This window comes from Rhinichthys klamathensis, unplaced genomic scaffold (assembly GCF_029890125.1).
Source record: "Rhinichthys klamathensis goyatoka isolate OS25496 unplaced genomic scaffold, OSU_Roscu_1.1 h1tg001078l_1, whole genome shotgun sequence".
In the NCBI taxonomy this organism is placed as follows: domain Eukaryota; kingdom Metazoa; phylum Chordata; class Actinopteri; order Cypriniformes; family Leuciscidae; genus Rhinichthys; species Rhinichthys klamathensis.
In genome coordinates this window covers 83412-95511 of record NW_026607333.1, presented here as the reverse complement: position 1 = coordinate 95511, position 12100 = coordinate 83412, and the positions used below count along the sequence as shown (strand labels likewise).

The 12100-nt window shown below is 37.2% G+C and overlaps 1 protein-coding gene across 3 annotated transcripts in view; it reads left to right on the top strand.

Moving 5' to 3' along the window:
- The first annotated feature begins 4478 nt into the window (after positions 1-4478).
- The window catches only part of ipo13b (importin 13b), a 49352-nt gene continuing 41730 nt past the window's right edge, over positions 4479-12100 (top strand). For 2 of the 3 annotated variants that reach the window (XR_008806457.1, XM_056244750.1), the window contains exon 1: positions 4480-4871. Coding sequence is in view for 2 of the 3 variants with exons in the window: in XM_056244750.1 (XP_056100725.1) it covers positions 4824-4871 (48 nt within the window). In the remaining variant the exon portion in view is untranslated. Of the gene's footprint in view, positions 4872-12100 lie in introns of all 3 variants that reach the window. The other variant, XM_056244751.1, reaches the window with a different exon arrangement.

The window sequence follows — 12100 nt, the reverse complement described above, 5'->3', positions numbered from 1 at the left end:
ATTGCATGGAATGTTTCAGTCTTGTGATCTACATTGAATTACAGTATTTTAACGTTTACTGTGTTTCCTTGTGTACGCCCATTGTAAGTACTGTACCTACAATTTTGTGCTTATTTTGTGAAAAGTCTGTAGTAATGCACATTATACCACAAATGCACAAATTAAACCTGGATGATTCCTTTATAAATTATACACAATGTGACTTCTGTGTCAAAACTAGAGGAAATATGATGCATCAAAATTCTTATTTGCATCAGGGATTTTAAACATGATCTTAATCTACCCGCAGTTATGAGGAGCTCTACAGACACAGTTACATGTCAAACAAAAACCTCCTGTACAGACAAGATTTGCAGATATCAGAGGTGAGAAAACCAGCAAGTAGATGTGAGAAACATGAAAGAGGAGAGGAAGTGAGAAACAGATGATGACTTACTGGGTGAATTTTATTAGTGGTGTTTGCCACAATTTCAATTATCACCATATTATGGAAGCTTGTTAACACCACTTGTTTGCGACAAGGTCATTTTTCACCCTCCAAAGCATCTCCACAGATATGTTTCTATTTCAAATCTATCATTATTTTAAATCACTGAAGTATTCATTAATATATTACATAATTTAAATAATTGAATACATCTAATTATTGTGTTAACTATTGGTAATATATTACAAAGGCTTCATTACAACAGTAGCCTAAAACAATGACTTAACAGATATTTCACTGTAAGGGATAGTTCACTTTGAAATTAATTTTTGGTATGTTTTAGCTTACCTCAAGGGCATCCAAGATGTAGGTGTCTTTGTTTCCACACAGTAGTTTCAATTTTGATATTTTTAGGTCAAACCGTTCTTGTCTGTCAGTCATATAATGCAGGTCTATGGTCACCACCTCAAAGAGCATGCACAGAGAAGTCCAAATTAAACATGATTTAATGACTCGTAAATGTAAGTACACATTTATGGCCTAAGACACGAAACGAGAGGTTTGTGTGAGAAAACGAACAGTATTTATATCGTTTTTACCTCTTGTAACCACAGCCACGTCCAAGTGATCTGAGGGCGCGGGCGCTTCGGTCTGTGCAAGCACCGGAAAGCGCCGGAAGTGATCTCACGCGCATGTACGTCACTCATTGTTTACACAGAGATTTCGGAAGTGTTACCTTTCACTGTGAAGATCTAAACAGATTTAGATATACAGGAAATCGCAATGGAAGACGATTTCAATATATCAACAGACAACGTTGATTTTTTTCAGAGAGATCACTTACGGTGCTTGCACAGACCGAAGCGCCCGCGCCCTCAGATCACTTGGACGTGGCTGTGGTTACAAGAGGTAAAAACGATATAAATACTGTTCGTTTTCTCACACAAACCGCTCGTTTCGTGTCTTAGGCCATAAATGTGTACTTACATTTACGAGTCATTAAATCATGTTTAATTTGGACTTCTCTGTGCATGCTCTTTGAGGTGGTGACCATAGACCTGCATTATATGACTGACAGACAAGAACGGTTTGACCTAAAAATATCAAAATTGAAACTACTGTGGAAACAAAGACACCTACATCTTGGATGCCCTTGAGGTAAGCTAAAACATACCAAAAATTAATTTCAAAGTGAACTATCCCTTTAAGCTATTGTGGTGGCTTATGTGAGGCCGACAAAAAAGATTATTGTGTTATTGTCAAGTGTTATTGAATTTTAAAGTAAAGAAAGAATATGTTTCTTTGGAATACATGAGCACAAATGGATTGGGCAAAATAAGACCTGGAATGAAAGTAAAGAGGATTTTTTAAAGCTTCAAAAGAGTAAAAAAAAAGAAAAGAAAAGAAAAGTTAAACCAGTTCCAAGATGAAAGTGAGAGGAACAGGACGTCAGAATGAAAAGAGAACAAGCAACAGAAACGCTCTAAAAATACACCACGATTGTTCAGCCGCACGTCCTGAACACTCTCACTCTCACTCAGTCATCCTCAGAGAACTACAGGCCGGTCTGTGAGAAGAGCTTAGCTGTACAAACACAGGCCTTCTGCAATACAGTCTGATTTAAATACACCACTGCATGACCCTTAATTACAAACACTGGCTATAAATGAAAGCATTCTGGGATTGAGAGACAATATGTGTGGTTTAACAGCATTCCCATGATGCTCTTTCTGCCAGTGCTGGGAGAGAGAGAAAGAGATATTTCATGCATTTCCGCTCTTATGAACATGATTGTGTGTGTGTGTGGGTATAAAAATAAAGTAATTAAAAAAAAATGTTTATGTAAAAATGCAGAAAGTTTTGTGTGATGGGTATAGGGGTCAGGTTAGTGTGAAGGGAATTTGTACAGTATAGAAACCATTATGTCTATGAAATGTCCCTATTTTGATAGCTAAGTAAACGTGTGTGTGTGTGTGTGTGTGTGTGTGTGTGTGTGTGTGTGTGTGTGTGTGTGTGTGTGCGCCCACTTAACTATTTTGTGTGTGTTTACCTACTTAACTATATTTTGGGGACAAATTTGTACCCAGAAGTGACCAAAATCTCCAAAAAACTCTCTTTAGGGACGTCCTCATTTGTAAATCTGGTATAAAAATAATATATATATATATATATATATACGTATATATATATATATATAAAATAATATATTATAAAGGTTGTTGTTTTTTATGTAAAAATGCAGAAAGTTTTTTGTGATGGGCAGGTTTAGGGGTCGGGTTAGTGTGAGGGGAGAGAATATACAGTTTACAGTATAGAAACCATTATATTTAAACGTGTGTGTGTGTGTGTGTGTGTGTGTGTGTGTGTGTGAACATGTTTGATAATGGAATATTCACAATTAAATTTGAGTGACTTTTCACAAAGCTGGTGACCATGTGATCTTTTACACTCTAAAGTACTGAACACATAACTGAATGAATAGACAGACAGCAAAAGCTTTAACTAATGTCATATAAAATATCATATTTAAATATTACAATTTAAAGCTTATGTTTGCGTTCATATGAAGTCATGTTAGTCTTACTGTCCAGAACCCAGTGTCAGGCTGTAATTAGAGTTCTGAATGAGTCTCTTCACCGCAAGATATAAGGCTATGTCTCAAAACATAGTGAGCTCCCTAACTAGAAAACATTTTGGGGCATCCAAAATGAACTATGGTGGCTGCCTAGGTAGGCAGCTCGCTAGGTTTTGAGACATAACCATTGTTTGACTGCACAGGATACGCGTGGCAGAGAATACATTTCACAATTGCTGTTACTATAATTGTTTACAGACAAATAACGATAGATAGATAGATAGATAGATAGATAGATAGATAGATAGATAGATAGATAGATAGATAGATAGATAGATAGATAGATAGATAGATAGATAGATAGATAGATAGATAGATAGATAGATAGATTTTATTTTATTTACCTGTAATCAAAGAACAGTAGAAGAGCACAATCGCGCAAAACGCAACATTTCCACATCTGCCCATATCCTTAATATGACAATAGAAGAAAACTAACTTTAACCTTAAATTATCGAGTCCTTCTTCCGTTCTTTCCTTCTTCAGGCATAAAAAACAGAAACAAAAGTCACAATTAAACGCCTCTGGATGGGCGCTGGAAGCGGACAGAGATGAATTTAGATGTCAACGGGGTTTTCTTAGTTTCCAACAGCGTGACAGAATCCAGTCAGATGATCAGATGAGTCCTGAACAGTGAACAGTTCATTCACAGCAGATCCAGACCTGAAGTGATCCTGCGCGCTCTAGCCTGAGCGGTGGGCGGAGCACGTGAAGCGCGCGCACGAGGAGTCTCGAAACATTTGGAGTTTTTTTTCTATTCTATTTTTATTTTTACAGTCTATTCTCGATACGCGTTTCTGTAACTAATTTCCATGGGCATATAACAAATTTTGTTATCAAATTATTAATAATAATTATTTCACTTTTTCCTTTATCAATTCTGTGTGCTCTCATACAATGCAAAATAAATTATCAAATGTAAATAATACGCAATTGTTTCGTCTAATACGAAAAATAAAAAAACATAATGGGAAATGGTATATAGTAATGGTATATAGCTATTTTTGTTTATTTATCAGCAAACATCAGATAAATATGGTGTAAATATATATAATGGAGCGAGAGCCCCATCTATTGCACACTAACAAAAAACGAAATCTATGGAAAACTTCAAAGGTGCCACAAAGAGTCGCTGTGACACCGCATATGAGCATCAGTCTTTAAAACTACATTGCCCACAATGCAGAGCGAAGGACTGTTTAGAGAGCCATTCAAATTTAGCCTGATTAAAAACGAACGTCATGTCAAAGTCAAATGATCCATTGTTATATGAAAGCAGCATACTTTTAAATACAAATACAAAAAATAAACAATGGAATAAATATGAAACATATCTAAGCTGAGAATAGTGTTGTTGTTTTGTTTTTAATGAAGGCAAAGGATTGGGCACGCGCAGAGCGTGTCGAATCATCGATTCATCGGTTCAGTCAGACCGACAAGAACGGTAGAGGGAGGACACACGCACACCGATCACCGAGACCGGACCATACAGAGACCCGCGAGCACATAGATGTGACATATGGTCATATTTATCGGTCATCTGAGATATGAATGAGATTTATCATGAGTGAAATATGAGAATGAGAGACATGAGCTCGCGCGCACCGGCCTGATCGCGCCGGGCCGAATCAAATTCAACTCAGTGAGATTTATCAGCGTTATTATTATAATTATATTAATCAACAGGCCTCGTATAAGACATAAGATTATAGATTGTGTTCAAGAGAGCGAGAGGAGGTGTGTGTTATAGTAAATACTGCGATGGAATCGGACACAGCCGCAGACTTCACTGTGGAAAACGTGGAGAAGGTAAAATAAATACGTTTATTATCATTCTGTCAGTAGCTAATATTTTTTTTACTAAGTTATTTAATGTTCATTTACTCTTAATGAAAACTTGGAAATGTTGAGCTATACATTCATATGTTGAAACATATTGTTGGGAAAGAAATAATAATCATTGGGGTTTATATATGATTATTGACCAACAACAATATTCATAATATCATATATATATATATATATATATATATATATATATATATATATATATATATATATATATTAGTATACTGCTGTTGTACAAGTGGATGATAAAGAACATGTCCAGAATAAAAAAAAACTAATTTTATTTTGCATTTAATGAATCCTATTTTAAGACCTTTAAGATTTTTGTTCTATTTTTTGTTTGTAATTTTCAATATACTCAGATTTGATACTCATTAGTTTCTCACTACTGTAATTTTTTTAACCAGCATAAATCAAAGTCAGTTCTTCTATAATCATAACATTGAATAATATATCATAATTGCTCCCATTACAGTAATGAGAATTTGATTTATTACAGAGATTGTGGGGTTTATTGTCATGAAAACTATACGCCATTGCTCAAAATAATAAAGGTTTAAAAAGACTTAATGTTCTTTAAGCAGCAAAATATAATTTCCTATTACTTTCTTTTGATTTAATGGTGAAATATGACAAAAATATATTTTTGACAGGTGTTGTGGGATTCACCCATGTAGTGTCTTTCAGCATCAGTGTAAAAATTGTGATTGGTTGTTCTTGACTAAATTTGCTTTCTATTTTTGACAACTTTTGTCGCTACACAGCACGTATTAATTTGGTGCCTCTGTTAATATTTCTGAGCTTAATTATTTCAGTATGTCTGATTGTAATGCAGCTGATCTCAGATGATCGGGTTACAATCGTGAAACTCCTGTTCATCATTAGATTAGATTAGAGGAAAGAGAGCGTATCGATCCATCTGTGAGGATGAGGAGAGGAGAGCGGGTGGTGTCCCGTCCGTCTCATCTCTGCCTGGTGGAGGGTTTCTCATCTTTATCCTTGACAGTGGCTGTCAGCCCCAAAACAAACGCGTTATAGCTTTTGATCCCATTAACAGCTAACATTTTGTTTTATTTTGTTTTGCTGCTGAAAATAATTTCAGTTTGTGTACAGTACTGCATTTACAGTGGAAGTCTTTGGGGCTAGATATTATTCGGGAGGGTTTTAAAGGAGAAATGTTACATACAATTTTTTGTTAACGCACACTTATGGTTAATACATCCATTTAATATATCAAGGTCATGTATGTATACTAGGAATGCAGCCACCGTATAGCCCAGGTATCGGCCGATATATGTTCATTTTTAATGTTTGCGTTATCGACCCATAAGAAATTTGGCCGATATATTAAAGCCGATAAATAATGGATTATTTCCTTCAGCTGAGACACTTCAGATGCGCACGGTTCGCCATAATGCTTTTAAATAGCTTGAAATATGATTGGAATCACTTTTAAAAAGGAAAATACAGTAAAATGCAACATGTGCAGCGCAAGTCTGTTATATAGGCTCAGCTGCATAAAATTAAAATGAGAACGACATGCCTTTTAATGATGAGACTTTTGTTTTTGGAATCAGGCTCTCAAAAATTATATAAAAATTTGGATTTAGATTTATCGGCAGATATATCGGTTATTGGTTTTCAAATATAAATAATTATCGGTATCGGCCAAAATGTTCAGATCGGTGCATCCCTAATGTACAGGTGAAACTCGAAATATTAGAATATCGTGCAAAAGTTCATTTATTTCAGTAATTCAACTTAAAAGGTTAAACTAATATATTATATAGACTCATTACATGCAAAGTGAGATATTTCAAGCCTTTATTTGTTATTATTTTGATGATTATGGCTTACAGCTTATGAAAACCCCAAATTCAAAATTAGAATATTGTGAAAAGGTTTTCATAGCTGTATTTATTTCACCTGTATATACACCACACACACACACACACACAGTTATTGAACGTTTGTTAAAAAAAAACAAAAAAAACAAGTGTGTTATAGACCCCTTTTGCGCCGACGTCACAGTTACGTCACGGCGCTAGCTGGAGGCAAAACAAACGGACAACTGGAGGCGGCTAATACAAACCAGCACAGATTCGGCTACATAATAAGGAGCTTAAATTATTATTATTATTATTAAATGTCATCTTGTTGTGTTGTTGGGTGCAAGAATCAATAAAAAATTAATATGCTGTATCTGGAATTTTTATTTCTAGAAAATATTCACAACATTAAAGCTCCAGTCCGTAACTTTTTTAAGTTAAAAATAATCCAAAATAATTATATAAAAAAAAAACGTATTCTGCCAGTGGTCAAAACTATCTGCTTGCCATAGCTAGATTCAAAACGGTTAGCTTGTAATAATGATTTTAATTCCAGTGGTACTGGTGGGTTTCCGCGGGAAATTCGAGCATGTCTTTGCGTCATGACGTCACACCCGTACACATAAAGAAGGAGTTTCGGCTAGCCGGCTATACTGCGCGTGACGAGATGTTTAGATGTATAGGCTTTTCTCGCAGCACTTTACATAATTAAACTTATGGCATCCAGAAAGATCCAAACAACAATCATCAGTGTCAACTGGAGATTCAGCAGTTATAAAACCCAAAAGACTTCGTACTTCGGATTTAAGGTGGCTAGAGAAAGAGAAAGAAACCGTCTCATGCGAACACAAGGATTTAAACATCGGCGGGGCTTTTAAAAAAATGTGCGTGAACTCCGTGTTTTGAAGGGGTTCGAAACGGAAGAAGAGATGGCTTTTTTCTGCTGAACAAGTAAGACATTTCAATAGTTCAATCGTGTAACAGTACGTTTTCTTAATTCACACAGTTATGGAGTTTCCTTTGTTGTGCCTTTCTCGTTTTGCTATTATGGAGAATATGAATTCTGAACTACACAGGTAACCATAAAACACATTAAATTTAACATTAGTCACGCAATGCTGATGTTGTTAACATGAACAATTTGAGAACAAACTAGGCTATAATTTGCACGGTTGCTGTAAATCGCGTTGATTAAATCTAACGAAGCTTATCATGTCGAATGCTTTTTCCCCCTTAGTTGGTCAGAACAAAAATGGATGTTACTTACTTGTTCAGAAGACATTTTCTTATGAAAATTCTTATGTTGGTCAAACTTTCAAAAAGTGAATCTGTGATTCTGTATGACAGTATCCACACAGCGCGGTGACTGACAGCAGCACTCGCCTCAAAGCACTGTGTTCATCCGCGCTGTTTCATGCCGATTTACAACCCACGTAAAGATGATAATTCCGCGAATCACTGCAGTTACAGATTTCGAACAGAGAGATGGCGACAAAGAGGAAAAGCTACGGACTGCAGCTTTAACATTGCAACGTAATGTCACTCATTGTCGTCTTCGGCAGAACTACGGATCGTACCACACAAGTCTTGCACATGACCATTCAGCACACAGTTATAGGCGTCTAAAGATTTATATGCCCTCAGTTTCTCTTTACGCTCGGTTTCTCTATCAGGTAGGTGTAGAAGTCAGGCCACTCAACCGGAGGTAGCGTTAACGTTAATCCTGTCAGATCGTCCATGCATTGAGTGAGCGGGTCAGCCAATCTGGTTCCGTCTGTTAAAATGAACTTTTGCAAATAACAATCGCGGTCCTGGACACTGAGTGACCTTGCACATTAAGATAAAATCGGATTTTCTCCAGTCATTGTTAAAAAACAAGCTAACAAAACTTGCAAACTAACGTTAGTGAAGCGGCCAGAGGGATCGTTCTGCCTCCACCTAAGCTCCGCCCACAAAAAAAGTCACCATGTTTACTAACTGAAAAGGGGTCTATATGAACTGTCAGGTTGGCTAAAGCCGGATGCAAACTGTCCGGTTTATTTTAGTTTTAGTCCTTTACGTCTGTTGCCCGGTACACATTGTACGATTTTGGGCTGTCCTAGACGAAAGATGACCAATCGTGGCGATTTCTGTGGCCGTGGCTCCTAAACGCTGGTCCTACATCGTACAGTGAGAGAGGCTCAAAGACGGTCGTTGTCACGGTCTCACGACCAAAGATGGCCTGTGATAATTTTCCAACAGTGTCCTGCTACGTCTACTGACTAGCCAATAAAAATGCAACCAGAAATGGCGTATTGATCTCCTCGACATACCTTAAAACTACTTCCCCCAAACTCCATTTACAAAATTGGCATGCTAAGTTGGCCTCTTTTCCCTAGTCATGACCGTTTCGCTTCATCCTCTTTTTTTTTCCAGCGCACATAAAAACCATAATTGCCAAAGTGCGATTCATCTTGCTCTTTTTGTTTACCACTAGCACATGCTGATGATGTTTTATTCTTCTATAGTAACTTGCGTTGTTTGAGTCAATAGGTGTCATCATCATGCAGTCTACATATGTTGTACCCAAGTTTATTAGATCCATGTCGCACAGTGTGATTTGTAATGAATTACATTACTGAGTTTCTTCAGGTAAGAGTTTTCTCAAATATGTAAACACTAAACGGTCCCGAAAATTACTAGGCCTACTTTAATTTCTGGTGATCAATTTTGGCTGTTGTTTTCTGATGAGCTGATGCTTTTATGTGTTGATTGTTGGAACTCGCTGTCAGATAGATCGGTTAAAAATACATTTCTGCCTCTTCTTGTAAGATGTGCAATCGCTCATGTATCAGGACGGCACTGTCTCGGTCATTCTTTCACGGTTATTCTCTCTCAGTCTTGTTGCTGCACAGCAGGCGACCCACACAGAGGTCGTTGTATGTGTTTATTGTGTATTGTTCTGGGCGGTGTGATGGTCAGGCGTAACCATCTGCAGAGAAGAGCGGGTCATTATGCAGAAAAATGGGAAATGTTCATGTCAGTTACAAACAAAATCATTCTGATTGCGTGATTTGTTGTTTGTTTGTTATCAGGGCTCAACAATTGTAGTATTGCTGTTCAATTAATCACAGGAAACTTAATATTTACTGGAGATGATCAGACTGAGATGTTTGACTTTAGATGTTTCCCATGTGAATGTGTGTTTGATTATTCACCCAGGGCATCTGGAGTGTGTGTCTGAAAGTGTTGTCATGTTCCACTATTGTGTCTTGATTGGCTCGACCGTTAGCATTGCTAATTATATCTCTTGGCTTGTGTACAGGGATTCGGTTGTTGGGGTAACCTGATATGTTTTTCAAACCATTGACTGTTCAAACCAGTCGACAGCCACGTCTCACTGTGATTCTTACAAACACAAACACACACACACACATTCATTCATCTGATCTATTAGTGCTGGAAGGTCAAAACGCATATCTCATAATGTGATCATTTCTGCTGTTTGTGGCATGTGTAACAATTTGCTGTAGTGTCTCTCATCATTACTGGAATATCAAGTGTTTATTTTGTTGTTTTTGTTTACTTGATTATTTACTTCTGACTCAGTGGAAATGAATCACAAAAATTCAGAGATTTAAAATTCACAAACACATGGCTGATGATGTCAGAACAAACGTTCCTGATTACTCCAGATGGGCCGTTGAACACGATCCCAAAAATCTTGGATTTATGCAGTTTTTGGGGATTCAGGATGAACAGGTTTTGAATAGTCCACTGGGAAACAAGTCGTGTTTGCAAAGTATTAAGCTGAGTTTTCTGAGGAAGAGCTTGTCAATGAATTGTTCAATGACATCGACATTTATTCACAGCAGCGCCATCTTTGATTTTTAACGGGAATGAAAGCGAGGCTGTGAGGGAAAGACATACATCTCTTTAGTGGGTTCGTACTGTTATTTATTGTGTTTTTGGATTGTTCTGCTGACAACACTGCAAAAATATCTTTCAGAGAAATTCCAGTAGACAAAAAAGCACAAACATGGCAGAGATGGCAAGTTTAGCAGCTGGGATTAGCTGAGGTGAAGTGACGGCTAACAGCAGACAAACGGCTAGCAGTGACATCAGCCGCAATCCACCTGTCACTCAAGTGGCCACGCCCTTAATTATGCAGAACTTCAAGGCTTAAAGGGTTAGTTCACCCAAAAATGAAAATTCTGTCAGTAATTACTCACCCTCATGTTGTTCCAACCCCGTAAGACTTTCGTTCATCTTCGGAACACAAATTAAAATATTTTTGATTAAATCTGAGAGCTGGATCACTCCTCCATAGGCTTCTTAAGAGATCGAAACTGGCCGGCCCAAAAGTTATGAAAGACATCGTTAAAATAGTCCGAGTGACTACAGTGGCTCAATCTTAAGTTTATCAAGCGACGAGAATACTTTTTGTGCGCAAAAAACAAACAAAAATAACGACTTTATTCAACTAATCATTTCCTTCTCTGTGGGCCGTGATATTTCACGTAGTGATATTGCGCAAAGCTTCTAGGTTGTACGTCTAATTAATTTAAACGTGTACGTTTAATTCATATAATTTAAACGGATGAGTTATAAAAAAATCCACCACCCTCACAGTTTTCATGAAGGGCAAAATTAGCTATATAGACCAAAACCAATTTTTGTTCCAGGCTGTAAACATATTTGTTTCTGCTGTAAAGTTGGCCATTTTAACATGGGGGATATATGGAATTGACTCCCTTTTGGAGCCTGTCTCTAGCGGCCAGGCGATGAACTACGGTTTAAGTTACTGAGGCCGTACTTTCGTGACATAATTCTGCTTTGAATGTCGGGAAGAAGTCTGCTGCAGAACCATTGTTAGTCCACAAGACCGAATGTGCATATGAAGTGTGGGACAGGGCCTCAGAGTTTGGTTTGAGACCCTTAGTAGCAAGTATCAAGGACATTCTTACGATTCGTTCACGAAAAACCGTTGTGTGTTGCTCATAGACTCAAAACAGTCCTGTGTCTTGTAGTTTGTTTGGAACTGTTTTTGCTGGCAAAATTGAGCAAAAACAGGCAATACGGTGTCTAAAATATAGCCTAAAAGGTCCTTGCACACGGAGTCCAAAATTTTCGTATGCGTTTTTTTTTTTTTTTATTCGTCATTCGGTGTCTTTGAATTGTCAAAACTCCTATCAAAATGCTTGCTATGGATGCGAAAATCGAACCCGATCCGAATTTTTTTTATGACGGATGAAAGTTGCGGAGGCGTGATTGACATAACGTGAGGTCATATTTATTTTTTAACGTGGGGAAATTTCGGACTCGGTGTGCAAGGACCTTAAAGTCACTTTTGTTTATTGAACTGTTGTCAAAAATCAATAT